General features: G+C 34.5%; 2 protein-coding genes across 25 annotated transcripts in view; both read right to left on the bottom strand.

Annotated features, from left to right (window-relative positions):
- CAP (Cbl-associated protein) overlaps positions 1-24,418 on the bottom strand; it is a 155,387-nt gene that overhangs the window by 57,596 nt on the left and 73,373 nt on the right. For 16 of the 23 annotated variants that reach the window (XM_089729773.1, XM_089729790.1, XM_089729775.1 and 13 more), the window contains one exon: positions 4,540-4,587. The exons of 5 other annotated variants lie outside the window; for them this stretch is intronic. In XM_089729773.1, coding sequence (XP_089585899.1) covers positions 4,540-4,587 — 48 coding nt within the window. Of the gene's footprint in view, positions 1-4,539; positions 4,588-18,391; positions 18,552-24,418 lie in introns of those variants that run through there. 2 more of the 23 variants (XM_089729777.1, XM_089729780.1) reach the window with 2 other exon arrangements.
- Positions 12,610-14,312, bottom strand: LOC149502330 (uncharacterized). Of its 2 annotated transcripts, none has more exons than XM_089729842.1 (2): positions 14,003-14,312; positions 12,610-13,850 (listed from the first exon to the last, which is right to left on the bottom strand). In XM_089729842.1, exon 2 carries the CDS (start codon positions 13,845-13,847, stop codon positions 13,509-13,511), a length of 339 nt encoding a protein of 112 aa, XP_089585968.1. In that variant the 5' UTR covers positions 13,848-13,850; positions 14,003-14,312; the 3' UTR covers positions 12,610-13,508. The 2 variants fall into 2 exon arrangements, with proteins under 2 accessions (XP_089585968.1, XP_089585967.1); XM_089729841.1 differs by having other exon boundaries at positions 12,610-13,872; positions 14,003-14,310.

Genomic DNA, 24,418 nt, shown 5'->3' with positions numbered 1-24,418 from the left:
GCAAACACCTCCGCCGTTAGTCCCATCACTCTCTTTGGCCAGCCCATACCGTGGGTCTCGAAGGTCAAATATCTAGGCGTCACCCTCGACAGAGGGATGACATTCCGTCCCCATGTAAAAACGGTACGCGACCGCGCCGCGTTTATTCTAGGACGACTCTATCCAATGCTTTGTAGTCGAAGCAAACTGTTCCTTCGCAATAAGGTAACTCTCTACAAAACTTGTATACGCCCCGTCATGACGTATGCAAGCGTAGTGTTCGCTCACGCAGCCCGCACCCACTTGAAATCCCTTCAGGTTATTCAATCACGATTCTGCAGGATAGCCGTCGGAGCGCCTTGGTTCCTTAGGAACGTGGATTTCCACGATGACCTGGAGCTCGACTCATTTAGTAAGTATCTACAGTCGGCATCGCTGCGCCATTTTGAGAAGGCGGCACGACATGAGAACCCTCTCATCGTAGCCGCTGGAAATTACATACCCGACCCAGTAGACCGAATGGTAAACCGTCGATGTCGCCCAAAGCACGTCATTACGGATCCTCCTGATCCATTAACGGTGCTTTTAGGCACCACAAGCACCGGTCACCGTCCTCGACGAACCCGTCGCTTGCGACGAAGGGCTCGACGAGCGAACTAACCCATAGACACAGCCCACTGAGTTTCTCGCCGGATCTTCTCAGTGGGTCGCTTTTCCGATCCGGTGGTAGATTCTGCGAAGCACTGCTCTTGCTAGGGTCAGTGTTAGCAACACTCCGGTTGAGCCCCGCGAGCTCACCTACAAACGTTAGGGCGAAGCTGAAATAGCCTCTCAAGGCTATCAGCATAGGTAGGAAAAAAAAAAAAGAAGACTGAAATAAAATAATAAATAATTAAATAACATAGACCAGTAAAATATTTTACTGTCTATCTACTTTTAAGTAGATACCGGAGTCTATGGATATAGTAGCGTGAATGCCACCACTCACTTTGAAACATGAGGTATTCAATTCAATTATATACCTGACCTTCCCTTCAAACCCTTGCTAAAAGTTATTGATTATGTACATCGTCTCGCTAAAAAGCCTAACCACCATTTCAACTATCGTATCTGGATCTTCCTTATTCAACGTCTATCACTAAGCGGATGAAGAGTTTCGAAAAGTTCCATCTGGCTCCGACTTCGTGTATTTCTATCCTAGCAATCCTTATCGTCCCACTTCATTTTTTTCGCCAATACCTACTTACTATACTCGAATCGACTTATACAACTAAACCGAGGCTCAAATTCAAATCCGGCATTCAGGTATATTTTTTTCTAATGCAGATACGCACTTAACCACTTATTAAATTACTCCGATATCGCAAAAAAAAACATCGTGTAACACAGTTAAACCCGCGAAATTTATAACTTGTGTAGTCACTAGTGGTAAGCGTAATGTAAGCCTACTCGGCTCGATTTCAATAGTAGGAAAGCTATTATACTATACAATTGAGACTTCTAATCTCAAGATGGGCAGCATTTAGTGTTGTGTCTATGTCTATGGTAGCCGCCACCTCAATGGGAAAAAAAATCTAATATTAAAAAATAAATAAATAATAATTTCATATTAAAAAAAAAAAAAAAGACATGCCCGCTGAGTTTCTTGCATAACCTTTGCATTAGATGCCTTCAGCTCTAATACTAGGGGCAGGCTTAGGGAGCCCGGTAACCGTACTCGTCGAACTCGACAAAGAGGTCGACGTGCAACCTAACCCATGCATCAGCCCGCTGAGTTTCTTGCCGGATATTCTCAGCGGGTCGCGATTCCGATCCGGTAGTAGATTCATTCGCGAAACAATTGCTCTTGAGTTTTAGGTCTCCTTCGGAGGCGCTCGGGCAGTTGTTAGCAAATCCCACCCCTCTTGGCTGAGCCTTTGCTCGCCCACCTGTCCTGGTGAAACTGGAAAGGCCTTCGGGCCACCAGTAAACTTTCAATCATAAAAAAAAAAAAAAAAAAAAAAAAAAAAAAAAAAAAAAAAAAAAAAAAAAAAAAAAAAAAAAAAAAAAAAAAAAAAACTTTCAATCATAAAAAAAAAAAAAAAGTTTCTTGCCAATTCTTCTCAGGACGGAGGCTAGTTCTTGTGAATTGGCGGTAGTTCTTTTGACGTTCAACAAGTATGTACTTTCATTTATGTAGAATAAATTTTCTTTGATTTGATTTGATTTGATTAAAATTACCACATCATCAAATAAAGGTAAGTATTTCAAAAACATTTGTTTTCATTGTGCCTAATTAGTTGTAATAACAAAAATAAAATGAGCTATTGGCTCGCGTTAAAATAACTGTAAAATATCAGGAAGTGCGTGATCTTATCGTTATCACAATATGACGTAATATTTATACGGCTTACACGCTGTCTGTGAGGCCACACACGGCGCCACTCATTTACGAGAGATAATAGGATAGGATTACAGTTAAAATATTGATATCATTAACTATTAATAGTCAATATATCAACGTCACAAAACTAAGAAACATGAACTAGGATATTCGTTTTATTCAATTTCCGAATATCACCTATCATGTTTATTGAAGTCACTTCAAGAATATCAGTCACGTTAAAAAAATTATGATATCATAATATTAAATTTCTTATACCAATTATTTATTTATTAAGCACATTTAATATTAAGTAAGAATTTGTTTCCGGGAATTCTCATTTAAAAGCTGAATTGTAGCATAAAATTTAGAAGTTTTGATGTATTTCTGTCGATATCTTGCGGTTTTTACTACTCTTGTTTACTTTCTCAATCATCACATTACATCATCAACTCGTTACGTAGAATTCTGTTTTTTTTTGTTTAATTCGTCACTAATTTATATTAATAACATTATTCTTTGAGTATTCCAAATACGTTTTTGCATTATCAACATTAAATTGTGTGAAAAACCTATGTATCATAACGTTCCGTACGTAAATAAAATATAGAAGGGATCTAGTATTAATCAAAAGAAAAATGATACCTTACACGTATTTTGTCGAAAAGTAAAAGTCTATTAACTGTCAACTTCTTTACAAAAAGTTTTCGAATTTGAGTATATAATATTGCCATAGAAGGTCACGGAATATAAGCTAATGAGCTAACCAATTCAACTTATTACCATAAATAGCTTGATGATATAATAATAACGTCATCGTCGTACCAATAAAAATTGGTTGAGCATTTCCAAAACCCATTATCAGTTGGTCTTTGTAGAATAATCACAAACATTCACACACCAGTGTTATATTTAATGTGACGTTAAATTTCACATATAAAATTTGTAAAACATTTTCCCCCTTGATACCGTAGGTCAACCGTCAGAATATAACAATATGCTTCAATTTACCAGATAATTAACTTGCGGAAATAGACTTTATGCTTTAGGTAATAAAGACGAATGAAATTGGTGAAATTACAACATTTTCTATCCGTTGCGGCATATCGTTAGAATTTCGCCTCGTCAGCAGTATCATGGAGGGACTAATGCCCGTTTTATGACTTTGCCTTTTTATGGATATTCGGATATGATTGTCGACACTCATAAAAACGGAGCTGTCTTATAAACGTCTGCATATAGCTCACCATTTTTGATATCATTTACTTTCGCTACAAATTTATCATATCACAATTTTCTTTGAAGTAATAGATTTGAACAATCATTCCAGTAATAACGGTAATCAACAAAATGACTAGCTTATAAATCCTGAAAATATACACAGAATATGGGTTAATTAAAAATACAACATCATACACAAAATCACATAGTTACATTTTAAAACAACAACAAAAAGTTAGGTTTTGATTAGTTCACATCGATAACGGAAATCATCAATTCAATTCACACTATTTAAAAAAAAAATATGAATTTGAAATATTTCGCGTATTTTCCTAAAATCAATAAGGCAGACAAAAATAATTCCAAGGCTAAATCATACCATTCATATGCAAACTTCATACAAATTACATACTTACATGCTTATGACAAACCCTATTTGTTTTTTTTTTATTTGCCGAATATTAATATGCTTTACCAACAAAGTATTTCTCAATCACAACTAAATATACATATACGATAAATATACATAAAAAATATACAGAGGCCTCTTAACCAAGAAGTTTCCTTAATGTTGGAATTTAATTTCACGCGTTTATTGCTTATCTCGAAAATAACTTTTCCGTGTCTTTTAAAATGTGTAACAATCTTGCTACAATCTTGTCACGTGTTTCGTCTACATACATATTTAATAAAGAAATGACATGTATTTCACGATACAAGGGCTCTATTTCCATTTCCACAAATACTAATCTCGTAAATATGTTGTTTCCAAGAAAATAACGTGTTCTTTATTTCGACATTGGATCTGAGTTATCAAAGTAAAATACATGTAGGGAATCATTAAATATTAAAGATCACCGAAAAATATTCTCTTTTTTGCTTTTAACTAATAGCATATGAATATCGGCAGAGTTAGATTATTATTTAAAGGGAGATTACACAAGATACGTGCATATTTTCAAATCTCACTCTGATACCTGGAGAGGTCGAGCGTGCCTTGAACGTCGGCGTTATCATGACGGTCTCTGAAATTACATCACAAACATGAAACCATTGTAAAAATATTGTTTTTTTTTATTGCTTAGATGTGTGGACGAGCTCACAGCCCACCTGGTGTTAAGTGGTTACTGGAGCCCATAGACATCTACAACGTAAATGCCCCACCCACCTTGAGATATAAGTTCTAAGGTCTCAGTATAGTTACAATAGCTGCCCCGTCCTTCAAACCGAAACGCATTACTGCTTCACGGCAGAAATAGGCAGGGTGGTGGTACCTACCCGTGCGGACTCACAAGAGGTCCTACCACCAGTAAACGTAACCGTGGTGTAAACGTTTATTACTTCAACACGAATCCGTGTTTTTTCTTTCGGGTCTGCTGTTAGAGACTGTGTCACGGCACGTGTGTCAGAATCGATCGAACAAACATATCTATCTATATTCAAAAACTCAATCAAATTACTTCATTGTTGGCAAACTTATATATTACTAGCAGTGTGTGTACATTGAAGAAAAATAATAATAAAGTATGGTGTTTAGGTGGACCTGATTTTGTATGATTAGTTTATTTATTCGTTCGAACTAAGCCTTAACTTACTAAACTATATGAAAAAACTACTCAACTAATTATTGGTTTTAAAGACTTTGGTTTAAACATATATCTCCTTGTTATGACGTTAACGAAAGACCTAAGGTCGAGTGCCTATATTATTTCAACGGTGGGACTCATTTAAGTTTCCAGAGTTTTCCATCACAAGTGCAATCATGTAAACAGCTCTTCAGAAACGTTCTTCAAAACTAAAATACATTAGGACTACTTTGACAAGTACTTTTAAAAACACTTTAGTCGCCTGTGATCCCGAAAACTGTAACATACGTCGTCCGACTCTGGAATGAGCTCTCCTCCACGGTGTTTCCCGAGCGCTATGACATGTCCTTCTTCAAACGAGGCTTGTGGAGAGTATTAAACAATAGGCAGCGGCTTGGCTCTGCCCCTGGCATTGCCGACGTCCATGAGCGATGGTAACCACTCACCATCAGGTGGGCCGTATGCTCGTCTGCCTATACGGCAATAAAATAATAATATTAATAATATAGTGACAAATAAAAAAAAAGCGAGTTTAACCCGTAAAAGTAATTATAATTATATCTACTGCTCGTGAAATCTGAAGAAGATACTAAATTAAATTGAGTTACTTCTTAATTTTTCAACATCGCGAATTATAAGAGGCACATTTTTGTTTTATTTATTTTCGTATGTCGCACCCCGAGTATATTCCAAAGATAAATTTAAACTAGTTTTTAATCATGAACACGATTTTTATCGCAACATTAAATGGTAAAAGTAGTTTTAATCAGACGCACGTTACTGTTATCACCGTAGAGATAATTAGCTAAATTTGTACAATTCGAGTAATCGAGCGAGCCACATTTACGCGATTCTGGGAACATCTGTGGTTCGAGATAAGGCGCTATCGAGGTAAAGGTTAAGGATTACAATACGTCACTCGTTTATAAATGGGACTACCAAAAACTCATTCATACATTTTCACTACGTTTATTTGTTGTGCCAAGTATCCGTTATTCTTTTAGTATTGGATAATACAAACCATTGATTCCACTATCAAGGGATAGCCGGAAGCTTTATTCTTTGAAATAGGCAAACAAACAAGATCACAAAATATTGTTATAAGCGTCCCGAAATAAATTCACGTTTATACCTCCCTAATGTTATCATGGTAAACCATTTGCTCACTTGCCCGCAGCCAACTTGTAGAAATTTGAGAAACATAAGTACTGCGTTTCGGTTCGAAGGGTGGGGTAGCTGTTGTAACTATACTGAGACCTTAGAACTTATATTTCAAGGTGTTTCAAGGTTTCAAGGTTCCAGTAACCACTTAACAACAGGTGGGCTGTGAACTCGTCCATCCATCTAAGCAAAAAAAAAAAAGTAACAGAGCATCATACTAAAACGACCTATTATTTTTCATTTATTGCATCGATAGTTGAATGAATTCACAGCTCACCCGGTATACAGTGTTTATATGCTATAAAGATGCCCATAGACATCACAATGTGAATGACACTATCTTCCTGGAGATTTTATGTGCTAGGTTTCAATTATATTTTGTATAATGGCTGTCTCACATTTGGAACTGGAACGAAATACTTCTTCGTGACAGAAATAAGCAGCATAGTATTGCCTACTCTCGCATACCTACTTACATTACACCCTACTACCATTAAATGCCTTTTTGGGATGGACCGCTTGTGGCTCGAAGGCCGAAGGTACGGGTTGAGTCAGAGATGGGTGGGATTTATTAATAGCTGTCCGAGCGTTTCCAAAGAGGACCTAACAGTTCAAGGATAGCGATTGACGACCGCAGTATGCCGGTTTGAACTCAGATAATCGTGCTGCCTATTCTCTGGTGAATTCCTTTCTCGCCTTTTACAGCACTCACGGGAAGCATCGGGTTAGCTCTAAGCCTGTTCTTGTTAATGAAATATTTATGATATGTATATTAATTCCTATTTCATCAGTATGAAGATGCATCTCGCAGTACATTTTCTGCAGTTATTTGGGTATACGCGGTAAATGTTTTTAATACAATCATAAAATGTAAATCATAGAAGAAAAAGTAGTAAAAAAAAAGTCAGTTACAAACAGATTTTTTAATAGTAATATTCTAATGTTTACTAACGACATGAAAAATTTAGTTCAGTAGTTCGCGTAACCTATACGAGTATATTGAACATAATAAACTTGTATAAATATTTACTAAGCTAACAAAACTTATGAATAATAACGTACTGTCCTAGTAAATATTGATTCTCGGTAACCCTTCTCTAGAACCGTGTTAAACTAATATTTAATTAACGCATTCGGAATCGTAGAGAAAGCTTTCGCATCCAACCGCTTATTAAAATATATGTTTGAAGCTAAAACAACAAAATGTATAGACGCTCACAAATAATCATACGTATGTTTCTAAATATAAATATGGGAAAAGAAAAATTCTGTAAATAATAAACTTTGGTTTAAAAAAAAAACTCCCTGTGTACGCATGTAAGTGCTAAGACAAATATGATAATGTAAAATCCAATGAGTTTCCCAATAGCCTTTCAATGTCCGTAATTGAATTTCCAGGCTATCATCATCATCGACCAATCTATCATCAGACTAGCGTAACCAAACCATATTACTGTACCGCCATCAATTATAAAAGTACATATCATTTTTAAGCTTCATGATGATACAAAAAACAGAAGTCATTGAAATTTGAATCTCAAGATGTGTAAACCTTTGCAAGATGCTAAAAATAAACGTAAGCTGACCAATATTAAATTAACTCAAATCTATATATTTCGTTATAAAAATCCAAATAAAAAATCTGGGCCAATACAAGGGGTATTGACCCAGATTTGTTATTTGGATTTTTAGGGGTAAATTAAATAAAACAATGCTTATATTCGTTTAAAGAAACGCAATTGACAACAATAGCTTACTTAGTTCTTACTGTTTAAACAACTGTCTCAGTGAATTCTTTTTTGGGTTCAACGGGGGAGACAAAAAGCATTTGACGACTTTATTTGTTCCCGCACAAACCGCGACCTCAACCCTCATTGAGCTCAGAAAACGTACTTAACTAAGTTAACAACGCTTCGACCTCGCCTTCCATAAAGCCATTACTTTTGAGGATGATCCCTTGAATTTAATTTAAAAATTACTGTACCCCAAATGGTAAATATTAGAAGATTGAGGACTCTCAATTTCACGACTTGAAAAGGGTTCTTCACAACTAAACTAGTAAAACAACTAATCTACAGCGACTCCAAACTTAATTTCAGGGCTTATGTTGAATACCTAGCAAAATAATATGATCTGATGTGATGGATTTTCGTTTTGTAATTAAATGGAATATATAATAGCGGCGTTTTGCGAGAACGCGATCGTATGTATGCCATTACGAATTTTCTGTCTTCAAGTGGTCTTGCGTTTTCGTTTGAAGGATGTGACAGCAACTATACAAGAAAACTGAGATTCCAACCTCATATCATATAATTTTATGAGTGTATCGATAATGCAAAAGCCAAAAAACGACGCGTTAGTCATAGGCTACGCAACAGAGCTGGTATTTTTAAAAAGTCTACCTAATTGTGCACGGAACCTTATTGACAACGGTCGGTCCGTGAAATCGAATTGGCTTGCAGTCAAAGGCAAATGTATATTTGTAGCATCTGTTCAGTGAAATGAGAAACCATAGTTCAAATGCAGGTGCGAGCCAATGATTCAGTTGAAACGGTATTCGGTAACCGTCGGGGAGTACGCGAGGCGACGCGACGGCGTGTTGTAATCCGTCGCGCTAACACATTTTTCAATACGTTTCCAACGAATTCATTTCAAGCTATAAACAATAAAATGTTTAATTTTGCATCTTGCCACTAAAGTTATAAACCACTTGACAGTTAACAGTACGTAACAGTATACAAATCATGATCATAGTTTGTAAACGTTAGGTTGATTTATTCACATTTATTATTGGTTAAAATTGAAATACTTATAACTTATAACTTTCCTAAATGCATTTTGATATTTTTAATACTAATTCATGAAACGGGTAATTTTTATACAAAACCGTTGGCACTTGTTTTTCTCATTTCACACAAAAAAAACTAAATAGATAGATACGTATACAAAAAAAAGGGTCCATATATAGGAAATGGACATTGTACATACCTATAATATTCACTAAATTATAACAACAATAGTGTTTACGTATCGTTGAGTTATGGGCGAGGGAGTGCCGCCACACATGGGCTGCGACGGCGCATCAAATGAAGCCCAGATCCTGTGCAGTGCGTGAACCGACCGCGCCCGCCATTACACACAATCAACCCATCGACCCTGTTACCGGCCACTCGGATGACTATTTAATAAAACTAACAATTTGCTACTGCGAATGGACCGTGGAAGCTTCAAATGTTGTATACATTATGACGTAAGTGTTGTTAAGCTGCGTGAGAAAATGAATGCCAATACAAGGTGCATTTGGAAAAGAAAAAAATTTTTCATATTCATTCAAATTAATACGTGAAGCAAAAACTTTGTATCCCTTTTTACGAAAATTGCGCGGACGGAGGAGTATGAAATTTTCCAAACTTATAGAGAATATAGAGAAGAAGTGCACAATGCTAATATTTGTTTAAGATAATACATAAATTAAAATATGCATTAAATCAATAAAGAAAACATTACACACACTACCATGTACTTGACACGCACAAGCATTCATACTTAAGTGTATAATCTATGATTCATACTATTTATTTATTGTCAAACTTTTGTTCTTGACGTCTGTTGTCAAATTGAGAATAGATTAAATATTGTTTGTCTTTATTAATATTTTTCTATAGTGTAGTCTTATATGCTTGATTGATTGATTGATTGATTGATTATAATTTCAATTAATTATAGTCGAATTTCTACTACCGGGCGACCACTAGTTTATTCAAATTCATAATGCCAAACTAATATGAGAGTAAAAAAAAATTGAACAATAGAAAAAAAATTTAGATACTTTTACTACATTTTTAGATTCTCACTAGACTAGGTACTCTATAATCGTTTTCAAGGAAAATAATTTTATTCATAATTTTAACATAATTTATAGCTTTATCTGCATCTATCTGCTTATCAACCGAGTGCTTTATAGTGATTTATACAAAACAAAAATATCTCCTAAAATTATCAAGATTCAATGACAATACAATAACTTTATCACTCTGCTTTTGCTGATCAAAATCATCAGAAAAACAACTTTTTTTTTGTTTCGGCTTCCTATAGCAGCGTATTTTTTCCGTTTATTAACCAATTTAAGGTTAAACTCGTTCGATTTATATTATATTAAACATTAATTAACAATTTTGACTTGTTCATAAGTAAATACCATACCCATCAATTTTGAATGCAAAAAGTTACGCAAATGAACAATTCCCATAAACCACAGGAGACAGGTTAATCTCGTTAAGAGCGCACAAAGATAGATCGCCACCAGTTTCACGAAACTAAGGAAACCATTAGGAACAAGATTAAAACAATGCATTTAAATTCAGGTAAATATTTTAATTAAGGTTTAAGAGTTACTAGTTGAAATAGACACTGATCTAGATATTTTAGTGCAGGTAGGTACACCGCGAGCACTTGCATACAGCTTTGTACCCTAGAGCACATTGAGCTGAACTGGCGGAAGTTAGCAAGTTAGCACGTTTTATTTTTATACATAACTGACACTGTATAGCTAACACTGAGATAATAATTCTGATTATTATAAAAATAGCAAAAACAATCTCGATTCAGGGAAAAATGTTTAGGTACGTGGGCGCTACTTTTCAAATGTACCTTATCGAAAGTTGGGTTGATCTGGTAAATATATAGATCTAATCTATATTATGACGTCACTACAGAAAGTCTATCTTAAATTAAAGTAAATACTGCTTTTGGTCTAGTTGACATCGAGAGCTCTCAGAACAACTATTTGATAAAAGTATTGAATAGGTCTAAAGTTGTGAAATATACTAATTTGTCAAAAGAGTATCGGGAATAGATCAATAATACACTAAATGTTAGCCAATTATCCAAATTTATTTTATCAATTTTTTATCTCTCCTTCAGAAACGATACACTGACGCCAATGAATAATTTAATCACCAAAACATTTTTTAAACGATCTTCACGGAAATTCTCACCGTGAATTCTCTATGTCTTCTACCGAATAAGAATGGCTACCAAGAAGTGGTAATTTGAATTTAGGAAAGTCAGTTGGAGCCATATCTACTGGAGATGTTACTCAATGGTATTTGGTGAGTATTTGGTGAAAAGTTTGTTCACATTGATGGCCTTGGCTTTCAGAATATAATAACAGCATACGAGGATACATCATAAAATAGTCTTCGGGCATGCTTCGAGAAACATTAAACACTTTAAAAACCAAACATTTCCAATAAAATGGCAAAGTTTCGTTGAAACAAATAGAAACCGAGCGCCTATTAATCGTTAATCCAAAATTATCTTTGCCTTCGGCTTGTACAAACAAGTTTAAGCAGAATTTGACCTAATTAAATGGTATTACAGGACTCTTTGTTCCAAAAGTAATTAGATAAAAATCTATTTGACCTTTATCGTTTTTCATTAATAAAGTTAAATAGCTAGAGGATTTTGCACGAAATATAGTGCGCCAGTCTTATAGGTATGTCCGGTTATTAGTCAGAAGAATGCAATCTGACCTTCTCCAGCAACTACAACTACTTCTTTACCATCCGACAGACCCACCCGACCGATCCGAAGTAATGATCTCAAGCTAACTGATAATCCAAAATCGTAACTCTGTGAATGTTATCGCCAATCTGTAAACACTGAATCCTTAACCACACTTATAACTATTATGCGTCCCTTCGGACTGCAATGCATTATTGCTACGCTGGATAATAAATAGACTGGATTCATTATACATTCATTATGACGTACATAAATAATTATGTCTAATTTATCATTTATAAATTAAATAGTATGAGTAACGGATAAATAAATCATATTTTTTTGGTTCATGATAATGTTAAACTATATGAAAATGGAGCCTGTTCTTTTTACAACGAATGAAAAATAGTTTTTTTTTAATGAAACTAAAGTTAGAACACCTACTAAATTTTATATTTGAATGTTGCTCTTGATACTGAATCAGTTACTCACGCATTAATAACAATAATTTCTTTTTACATTTCCTCACGTCGTTCTGTCAAGAACAGACAACAATTCCCGAGGAAAAATTACAAACATTAAGTAATTCCCAATGATACTCCTGCCGCAATGACAAAACACAAGTAACCTGCACTTAAACGAATGACAGCTGGGTAATTAGAGCAACTGGACTGAATTAAGGAAGCGTTTAACCCTACAAGGCTCAATTTTTTTTTTGTGCATGAAAAAAATATATAGTTTGTATTTAGTGATCAGAAGATCGGGAAAACATATAAAAATAAAAATAAAACCATATTTTACGAAAAAATCAACTTTTTATTTCAGTTCCACATATGGTACACTGAGCCTTAACTATACTTTTTGGTATACTAAACTAGTACAGTTGAATTGTTTTGGAAGTTTCCTATGTACTTTTTGTTCAATTGTAAATTATTCAAAATGAAATGACTATTACCTTTACTTATATTTTACTTTTTATATTATTGCAAAATCATACTTATAACTAATATAAAATGATTTATTGATGAAAGGATCTAAAACAATTGTTACATTTACTGAGGCAAAGTTCTACGCAACATTTGTCGCAAGATATGAATGTATTTCCTTTGCAACCAGGATATTTGCATCGTTGTCTTTTTTGACCCCAAACAGGAAAATTCTCAAATCCATCGCGCCTGACATCACGCGGAGGTAGGATTGATGTATTTGGCTTCTGTCTTTTGTTTTCAACTTCATCAGATAAACTTGGTCTATCTCTCTTTTTGTTTATTGATAACCCACATATGCATAAACTTTTTCCTACTTCAAATTTGTAGTCCTTCGGTTTCATTGGGGTTGGTATATGCTGCTGCTCTCCGACTCTTCTGTACAATAACCAGCAATTGACAAGGGTTACATCAAGAAGATGATAAAATAGCCTCAAGTACCATTTTCTTTGAAGAATTTTTTTGGACACTAAATTTGTGCATATGCTGAATATCTTCTCCAATATGCTGAAATAACGCATCACCAAAAAAAACATAAAAAATAAAGAAGGGGAGTTTCAAAGTCTATAATCGGTGACTGGAAATTTGCGTTTCCAGTAAATGAAGAAGGGCGTTATTGAAAATATGTTTTCTTCCAAATAAATCTTTTTTTTCTTTGAGTGACAGTTACAGTGCCAGGGATTCTAGATCCATGACCGATTGTATTACTCATAGTCGATGATCGTCTAGGTTCCTGAGATTGTGCAATGGACTTGTAGTTGTCCTTGAAGTCATTCCTGATGTACTAGGCTGAGGGTTTGATATTTCTGGCTGATGATTTACAATATTCGTAACATGCTCGTTGACGGGAGACGAATACTGATATATTTGCGGAGAGAAGGAAGTTTCCACATTGCTGAGTGGCTCTGATAAAAAGTTTCGGATGGACTGAACCTTTTCGATGTCATCATCACTTTCAGCATCAGAAAAATCTTGACCATCTTCACTCCCAGAAGGAATATCCCAGAAACCTTCAATATCTTCATCACGCAATCTTCTTCGCGACATTATCTGCAATAAAATCAAAAAAATCCTAGGGAACGTTATTGTAAGTAAGTATAAGTGAAAACAGACACTAAAGCTCAACGTACCGTATGTGGAACATGCATAAAAATATGATTTACTAATACGTTTACTATTGTAATATAAAAAAAACAACTTACCTCTGCAAAATATACACTTCGTTGCAGCACAGAATTTTTTTGGAGTCAAAACTGTTCAATAACTATTTTTTTAATATTTTTGAATTCAAACAAACGACTAACGTTCCACTTTCATTCAAATTTCACACTTCATATACTATAACTTTAACACGAAAGACATCTTTAGGTAAAGTTTTGTATTACAACATTGCTAAATGTCTGTAGCATCTATCAATATGTCAATAGATGACGCTATTTCTTGTTTTATAGTTATAGGAACGATTAAAGACAGTGTTCCACATATGGAACTAGGTGCCTTGTAGGGTTAAACGCACAGTAGCCGACTAGTCGGAAAACTTGGCTGATTTTGCTTGCATCGGGCTTTGCGCAATTATATACATTACAGTGTACATATCATTACAGTGTACACTGTATATAACAATTAGGAGAATGCTTTAGTATGCTTAAAGACATCACTCTGTATTCAGTTCTTCTTTTAATTTATAAAAAAATAATCATAAAAATATTCTTATTTTTTTATAATAATTACCTATATTATTTACTTCTATAAAAACGTTTTTATTTATTTTAATAGCACATTAAGGCAGAGATGTACGCTTAGTGTACGTTGCACTTCGATCAATATACCATAAGGTACCATATATAATATACCCTAAAACAATGAATTTTCATTTAGACTTTAAATCCAATATTATTATCTTTTTTCATTTACCAATGTCAATTAAATTCATTAGTACTTATGAAGGATATCAATAGAATATCCCTCGTAGAATCGAATCTAAAAGTCAATACTTGCTTTTATTGAGTTTTCCTTGAGGATGTCCTAATGACACTGAAATAAGTTACGGAACGCAGTTCTCGATTTGAAACAAAGTTGCTTTTCAACTCCTAAACCAAAGTTACCTACGCTACGGAGAACAAAACTGTAAGCCCTTTTAAAAAGTTAGCGATGCTCTGGAAATTCACTTTGTTTTGGTAAATAATAAATTGATTCTGCTTTCGTGCAAGGATCGTGTTCGATGTCACCAATTTCGAATTTAGCCTATGTAACTCGTCGAATCATTTACAAAACTCGATGGCCTATTGCTAAAACTAATTAGGTACTTTTAATTTATTTTAAGTCGAAATTTTATCCTGACTCCTCGTGAATAGGATCGAAAATATGTTAACATTTGCTTTTAATTATCTCAACACTTTAGTTTAAAGAACTAATTGTATATTCTTACACAAAAATTAACGAGCCAGTTATAAGTATGCAAATATTTCACAGTTGCAACGCTGCTGTGTGTGTCCATGCTATTTAGCTCTCAAGGTTTGCTTATTTGTGCATCGTAACTATGCTTACATTAAAGAAATAATCCGGTATGAACTATATATTCACATCTGTTTAAAGCAAATACTATGTCCATAAATCATCAAATACGTCGTGATTCACTCATAGATATCCATTAGACGGGTTTTACAACGCAACCGTACACATGCGAGTACTAGGCTCCAGTTTTACAACCATATAAGGATCGAGTTCACTTATACGAACGTTTGTACATTAAATATGATTTATAAATTTCACACTAACAATTAGCTGGGTCACAGGGGGAATAGGGCGGGTTAATCGATTTTATTGTCGTGAAAGAACGACTTTCGTTCAACACTTATCCTTTCAACCACTGCTTTATTTGTTATTCCATATTTCTTTAGACCTCGACGAGCTGCAAGCTCTCCTATTTTCAAAGGTAATAAAAGAAACATCCCATTATATCAACAGCCATAAATATGTTCCTATTGAGATTCATTATCTATAGTGATGTATAAGGGATTATAGAAGTTCGTCACTAAGAACCGGGCGCAAGGCGTCGTCCGTCTAAGTCCATGACCTAAATATAGTAGAATCGCCAGCATTGTGTTTGTTTGTGGCTTTGAAGATTTAATCGTTTCTTTTTAATGGCGATAGCCTTGCTGTTCACTCTTAGGCCGCAAATTCGGCCAAACAGAACAAGCAGTGCTTGATGGTTTTGTGAATTTCCAATTCGATTCAATAAAACGGATTATTATGTGAGATGTTGCATTTATTTTATTGCTGAGGTGGGTGAATTAGCTCAACAGGTGTGAAGTGATAGCCGGTGTCCGTAGACAACAAAACGTAAACACCTTGACCATTTAGATCGAAGTCTCAATGAAATCAAATCAAATAAAAAAAAATTGTTCAACATAAATGAAAGTACATACCTGTTGAACGTCAAAAAGAACTACCGCTAATTCACAAAAACTAGCCTCCGTCCTGAGAAGAACTGGCAAGAGACTCAGCGGGCATGTCTTTTTTCTTTTATCTTTTTTTTAAATATTACATTTTTTTTTAATATTCATTGTTTTGTATAACGACAGTCCCACTATTAAAGCTGAAGTTGGAGCTGGAGCTGCAGACATCACAGAAATAGGCAGGATGATGGTATCTACTTGTGCGGACCCAAAATAAACCCTACCACCAGTAAAATCACCAACTGCATTGAATGTAGTATTTGCTGAATGAACCAGTACCCGTATCCTATAACTGCTTAGATTTAACTAAATTAGGGGGTGTTTGAAATTGCTTACATTACGTAAACATTCCGACTTTGATTCGAATCGTAACGTTAATTGGGCGCCGTCAAAGGTTCGAAACGGTATCGTAATTCTGATCCTCCTGGAATTGCTCTAGGGCAGTCGAGTAATGTTTTTTAGCTACAACACGAGTGAATTGTCTCTTGTTACAAACGATCGTTCGAACCGATTGCCCTGTCTTATTTAATTTTGACCGTGACCCACGCCCAGTTAGCTCGCGTTACAGATGATCTCGCCCACATCTTGGAAAACGTTACAACTTACATGACACATTCGGTTTTAACGACGTTATGTAATGAAGTGCCTGTATTATAAAAAAAACTGTTTCGAAAAACACGAATTAACACACGACCACTATGTTAATTTACTATGAATAGAGTAAATTAATTAGCATAAGGTTCGACCTCAAATTGTTTAAGCATATTTAATTTTTATACTATGCATTTTAGTTTTAGTGTTTTTGTTTTTGTTTAGATAGAGAAAATGAAAGCAATCAAAAATATAGTAGCATAGGCCTGATATTTCAAATCAAAACAAACAGAACAATAAAGTCGAGGTATCATTAGAAACGCGTAATCCGAGTAATATATTGTGCCAAGAGCTGTATGTGATAGGTACCACTCTTTATACAAAAAATTTATAATATAAGCAACTCATGTTTTGCTTTGTACAATTGTAAATGAAAAGCCTTGAAAATTGAAATTAGAATATAGCTCCACGGCTTTGTGAATATGTTTATAAAATAAACATAGTCTCTTGTAATAATTAATTCGAGCAATTTTACAAATACTTTTGTATGGTAACATTCTAAGTATGTATTTTGAATTGAATCTAATTAGAGAATGTTGTAAAATTATGTTTCAGTACCTACTTTTTTTTGTCAAAATATACAGTACGTTCATTTTATCTACGTGTTAAGATTTGACACACTCTGCGATACGACTGCGTGTCTAATCAGTAAAAATAGAATTACTTGATTATTATTTTTTTGGAAATTTATGTAAATATGGAAAACTGCTCGTTTGAGCGTCCCAATAAATATATCACTTCGCTAAGTCAACAAGAATCGTGCACCTAACACAAAAGGCTGTGTTCCAATAAATTTATAAGCCCATTAATAACACTGTAAAGGCTTTGTACGAGCAATAAAACAAGCGCACGCAAAAAAAAAAAACTCAATATGCGGGCAGGTACACGTGAGGGATGACGGGGGTTCAAAGCGAACGTACCCATGGATTATATGCATGGCCCAATAGCAACATAAACGGCTTGTTTATGAAGAAAAACTATCGCACTAAATCTCACATTTTTTTTATGGGAATTTATAATAATGGCGAAATTAGTACTATTTTATTGATGATATTATTACGTAGTTCATGAAAAAAATTTAACTTTAATCATCGAACGCAATATATGAGAATTCGAAGAGTATTTATTTATATTTGAAATGGTTTGTTGTTTTACATTACTTGCAGGTGAATTGATTATCAAGTCCCAAAAATCAGGTAATAGATAATGTCATTTGACAAAAGATAATGAAAGATAAACGAGTCAATCAGTACGACCTTCGACATGCCGTTGTCGATATCGGCGATTAATATCTCAAGCAGCAGCGATCAGCCCCGCTGTCCGCATCTAATTCATTAACAAAACCTCGACCGCATCGCCTACTTACGTCAATGAAAACGAATATTATCCGTTAATTCAGTAATCCAATCACGTGCAAGACACAAGAATCGAGGCAACCATTAACTTATCCGAAATAATAAACACAGCGTTGTTTATACACACCGTTAAATGTATATCAGGGTGACATTTCCCGTGGTGACGTTTTCGAAGCGGGGAGAGGCGTACGACGGATGAGCGCACGGAAAACTGTCGGAAAATGTGCGGGAAACTTCACTGAGCGCGGACGTGCGACGTGTGAGAGGGCCGAGCGCCTACTGATCCGTCTGCCTCTGATAACGCCGCACGAAGCGATACTAACAAACGGAAAATGGGAAACAATGGAAATACGACATGTTGTCGTTATTACAACGAGCATCACAATGTAAGCTACACACTTAGGTATACTCATACGTACATTAATGTCTTTTTACCTTGTTTTGTTTCTGAAGACTGTGACAGCAAATAATCAAACGTAAATACGTATTTTAACAATTAACATGGAAATTCAGATTTGAATATTTCGTATTATTCTTTAAGAAACTTAAATAAATATCGAATTAAAATCTAGGCTGCCCTTAAATTCGCACGTCGGTCAACGAGCAGGAAGGACCGAAAATAACTGGAACTAAATATCTGTAAATAAACTGCGGTGAGTTAATGTGACTGCGAACTGTAGACGCGTTAGACGCTTTTTTATTTTAAGTCAATATGCATCTTCAATGTAAGTAGACATTTCGATTCTTAACAAATATGTATTGCTTCTAAAACAAATAGTAAAATCATATTGTATTTGAATATCGGAACAGAAGATAAAAACTAAATAAAACAGCATTTTTTTTTATTATTTATTATTAAGTCAGTGGGTTTTTTATTGCAAAAATATATAGAAAAACGTAATTTTTACGTAAAAAACTTCTTTTATAATTAAGTTCTTTTTATAGGTGTACAAAAGTTCATCAATGTATAACTAGAACCTTAGAACTATGTTCCTGCAACCGGCTAGCGTCTTGAAGATGCAAAATCGGGCCGCCGCCGTGATATCGATTAGTGGATACATTCTAGGAATTACAAAACGCCGCTGCCCGAAGCGTCCTGAACAATCGGGGACTGTTGCTTAAGTACTTTACAACAGAGTCCAATCAAGTAAGCTTTTCAAAGCGACGGATGAAAACGTGTTTTCTTTTTAGCATAATCGTCCATGGTGCGAAAACCACAACGTGCGGCGTAAATTGTATTAAACGTAAATTTTATTTACGTATACGTAACTGTATTACGTATTTTAATTACGTAAATAAATAAAGCAATATCTAACGTAAAAAGGTAAATTCGGCGTAATTTTTTTATTTATTAAAACTAAATATTGTCTGGTAACGTTGTGTGCTAATCTACCAAACGGTACTTATGGTCCGAATGAGTTCTCTGTATCCAAGAGCTACTACTAAATCATACCAACAATAATGTTTATTTGTAGCAACTTCATTTATTTTTATATGTAACTTCTTTATTCTTAAACCCTAATTATTATGCTTAGCCCATGTCACCACTATCGTGCTTATTTCTGCTATTTCGGTTCGGGAGTTACGCTGAGACTAAAATATTTCGTTCCAAACAGGCATATTTTGTTGTAAATTATATTCTTCTGTTTAGACTTTAGTTCTCATATTAACCAAAAAGAATTACAGCCCAAAATTCATGTTAATCGAAATTAGTCAAAATTACTATTTCTTTAGTAATAAGCTTTTAGTTTTCCATAATGTGAAGGTAGGGTCAATTATGATTACCCAAATACAAAATATTCCCAATTTACATGACAAGAGTACTTACTGCTTTCCAATGAGCGTATTTAGAAAAAATACTTTGTGAAAACTGTGTATGTAACACACGCCGTGTCTTTCTGATACCGATTACTAAATATATATGTAAACATACAATGACATGTATAGTTATTGTATGCACAGCTGTAAACGCTGATTTAATAGGAGACTAAGTGATCAGTTAAAATTATTTTGTTGCAGATAAACTTGGATCGGAAAGATACGACTGCAACGTAGTTCTGTTGATTAAATATATAGTTTTAAAATAAAATAAAACCGGTGCTCCGGTAGCTAAAACCTCTCGCATGAAGGTAGGTAGGTTAACGGACTTTTAGACGGTCTAAGGTTACGTATTAGAAAAACCATCTTTGGTCATAGTTTGGATACACATAGCTTCAAACACGAACGCAAAAACAAAAAAAACCGTGTATAATAATAATAGGTTTAGTTAACATTGGACTTATAAAACTCTTGAACTTTTGTAAACGGTTCAATAGGAATCAAAAATCCGTAAACGCGTTACAATATTATTATCGGAAAATGCGCTTATTATTGGGTACTCGTCCCCAACTAAGGACTAACTATACGTATGTACGTTAACTTTTAATTGCCTACACTTTACCTTTATTAGGAAGGACTCCGGGGATTAAATAAATTGGCCTATTATTCCGATTTACTAAATTGGCTTCATTCGATACCGGATTCCCAGGAGCCGTCACTTCAGCCATCATGTGGCATTTCGATAAATGAAATACATAATTTAGTTTGTATTACCTGCATCATTAAGTGCAAATTAAAACAATAGCTCTCCAGTTTCGTGACATTTTTGTATTTTTTTGTTATTGTTCATAGTTATCTATCTTATTATCTATAGAGTACCTTTCTAAAACAGGGTTACTCGAAACCGTTTCAAAATTAGAATATTATTTCAAATGATTAATTGTTTTTTTCTTATTCAGTAATATATCAGATACGAATCAGAAAAAAATTGCATTGTTATTTAATTTTTACGTTAATTCGATTTGACCGCTTCTTTTCAAACAGCATTTTTCTACGGTCCGGAATAAACTTTGCGTGGAAATTTCATAGCGTTACACATTGTGTCCGTCTTCCAACGAGATCCTGTATCCTTAGCTTTTCGCCTCAAACGACGTTAAACAATTACAATCACTTGGGCCGCCCTCTATGGTAATAAGCGTATTTTAGCAATATAAACATGGTCATTTTAAACAATTTATTAAAGTATCAATGTCAACTACTTTGACCTTATGCAGCTATTCGTCGGACGCGGTATGAACTCATTTTATAATAGCTGTACGTTCTACAGAATGTAATTTGCATCCCAATGTGACTTGTTCACTAAGGTCAGATAAATGACATTATTTAAAATCGAATTGCTATTTTACTTTATCATCAGGTGGGGCCTCTTTTTTAGCTGTTTTTTTCTTTGCTCTATTTCTTTATTAGTTTTTTTCAATTACAAAACAAACATCAAGTTGTAGAACATTTATTTTACGATCATGTATTTTTCTCCAATAACATGATGTACAAATACATACTTACATTTAAATGAAACAAATTATACGAAAAGGGTATTTAATTCCTTGATCTATACTAATATTATAAAGAGGAAAGATTTGTTTGTTTGTTTGTTTCGAATAGGCTCCGAAACTACTGGACCAATTTGAAAAATTCTTTATCCATTAGAAGCCGACATTGTCCCTGATGAACATAGGCTAATTTTTTTTTTTTTTATTTTTTTTTTTTTTTTTGTTTCATGTGTGTTTTAATGTTTCCGAAGCGAAGCGAGGGCGGGTCGCTAGTTTTAAAATAATGTGGTTGTACTTGATTGTTAATCGTTTATTGATTACAACATTATTTTATTCTTTGAATAATGATATCAAAAGAAGCAGAGTACGGGTTCATTATAGTCAATTCGTTCATTCTATGACGAACGAGCCGAGCCGAGCCTGGTTCGTGTCTTTGTTCATGTTTAATGCGTTCGCACGTCAATTATCCGTTTGAATTGAAACATTGTTCAGTTGTTGTTAGCACTTCAGAAAAGTTTTCTAGCATAGTAAGAGAAATTTACTAAAAATGCGCGCATGAGTAGTTTCAATAAATTTATTTCCTTTACTTGTCGATTATCAAAGCTAGCATTACCACCGTGGACCGATAGTTTACATACGTTCAATACGTTCACTACATATACATACCTAAAGAATTCTGAACAGGACATAATGTCTGGTACAGTCAGTTTAATTTTCATCGCGAATTCGATCCGGTGATAGATTCTGCGAAGCACTGCTCTTGCTAGGGCTAGTGTTAGCAAATTCTCTCAGGTTGAGCCCGTGAGCTCACTTACCCGTCCAGGCGTAGCTGGAATAGCCTTTAGGCTACCAGCGAATAGGTAGGAAAAAAAAGTCAGCTTGATAACAAAAACAAAACAAAGAAAAATTTTTTTTGGGTGGCCGAGCTCACAGCCCACCTGATGTTCAATGGTTACTGGAGCCCATAGACATCCACAACGTAAATACGCCACCCACCTTTAAATATAAGTTCTAAGGTCTCAGTATAGTTACAACGGCTGCCCCACCCTTCAAACCGAAACGCATTACTGTTCACAGCAGAAATAGGCAGGGCGATGGTACCCACCCGCGCGAACTCACAAGAGGTCTTACCATCAGTAAATTATTATATTTAACAAAGGCTTATGAAAGTTATTACAAAAAAATACGTGTTAAAATACCTACTTGGCACGATAATAAAACTACTAATTGTAATTATGGAGTAATGTTTATTGATACCGTAATTACAAATGCAATGAAATTCTCATCGAAATGAACACGATCTCCGGGTTGCCGCGGTGACTGATAAGCTATGTGGAGCCGTCAGGATCTTAATCACTTTCGTAGGCGATAATACGATTTGATTAGCTATTGTTTGTGTATAAGGGTAGTAAATCCGAGGTGGCATCTAGGGTGCGTGTTCGGCCCGTTATTAATTTAACCACAACTGTAATTAATCTTGTCCGGTGCGGATTCTCCCACGGCCACACTCCTATAACGATGCAGCCGTTTGAGCCCAATACCGCCTGACATGACTTATATTACTCGACGTAATGTTTCCGACAACCTAAATTAAATGTTTCCTATATGAAATGTTACAGTTTACCCGACTTGCGTGTTAAATTGAGGCATCAACTTAATATCCATTCAAAGATATGAGTTCCAAACTTTTAATTGAGTTAATAACTTTTTTGTTGAGTTATTACGATTCGTTCTAAATAACAAGTTGTTTTAATTTGAAAAAAAGTGAGGTTATTAAAATTAGGGGGGTAAAAACTTATTGTTCGCAATAATTTGTAGGTATATTCATGTGTTTATGATTTATTCATGTAAACAACTTTTGATTGAATAATCGAATTTATTCTTGATTATTTTATTAAGTGAAAAGAAAAAAGAAAGCAGTTAGTATCAACTCGAAGGGTATTCCGTATCAATTCCGGGAAGACACTTTCACGTAACGTGTTTACGACTATGATTGATACGACGTATGAGTAAAATATCGTTGATCAATCCGAGCCGAAACTGCTTTCAGTTAGAGGAAAATAGATTACTTGAATTAAGGCCGCAGAGATATTGATGATGTTTCTCGAATATATTTTTTTTCGTGGATACGCCACCCGAATTCTCCAGCACAAGGGGTGAAGACAGTACAATTGAAACTTTAAACGTATACATAGTTTTAAGTACTCAGGCAACGTTTCTGGAATGCAAATTAGAATATTTACAGTTATTTATTAGGTAGCTATCTATCGAAATGAGGATTTCGCCCCTTGAGTTTTATTTCATTTCGTTTTTTGGTTGTGCATTTTTTTTCGATTTTCCCCGAATTGTACCTTAATTATTGAAACTACTTTTTTAGTTTAATCTGGCGTTTTTTTACTGTCGTCATATTATTTCATTATCATTCCTCGACATTTACGTATTATGCTAAATCTTAAAATAGACTGAAAATTGAATTGAAATGACTAGAAAATTAGTTTTTAAATATGTTCATTTTGTTTAATATACATGCTTTTATAACACCACTTTTTTTTTAATTATTGGAAACTAACAAAAGTACTATTCCACTGAGTTTGCTACGTCTATTTTTATTAGGACTGTGTCACTTTTGGAACCAGCGGTGGACATAATTAAAATTGTTTTTAACGTTTAATCTTTAACTATTTATTATATTATTTACTTTCGAAGAATCAGCTGCACAAGTGACGTAGGAACAAACTCTGGACGTCAATATTATGAGATGTATTGTCCTGCTGTGTCCGTGCGTG

This window comes from Bombyx mandarina, chromosome 09, assembly GCF_030267445.1.
Source record: "Bombyx mandarina strain Sakado chromosome 09, ASM3026744v2".
Classification (NCBI taxonomy): Eukaryota; Metazoa; Arthropoda; class Insecta; order Lepidoptera; family Bombycidae; genus Bombyx; species Bombyx mandarina.
Note: the sequence above shows the minus strand (reverse complement) of the source record. Positions and strands in the feature narration are given on the sequence as shown.

Excerpts from the sequence above, each read along its gene's own strand:
- LOC149502330 (XM_089729842.1), bottom strand. The coding sequence starts at position 13,847 with ATGTCGCGAAGAAGATTGCGTGATGAAGATATTGAAGGTTTCTGGGAT.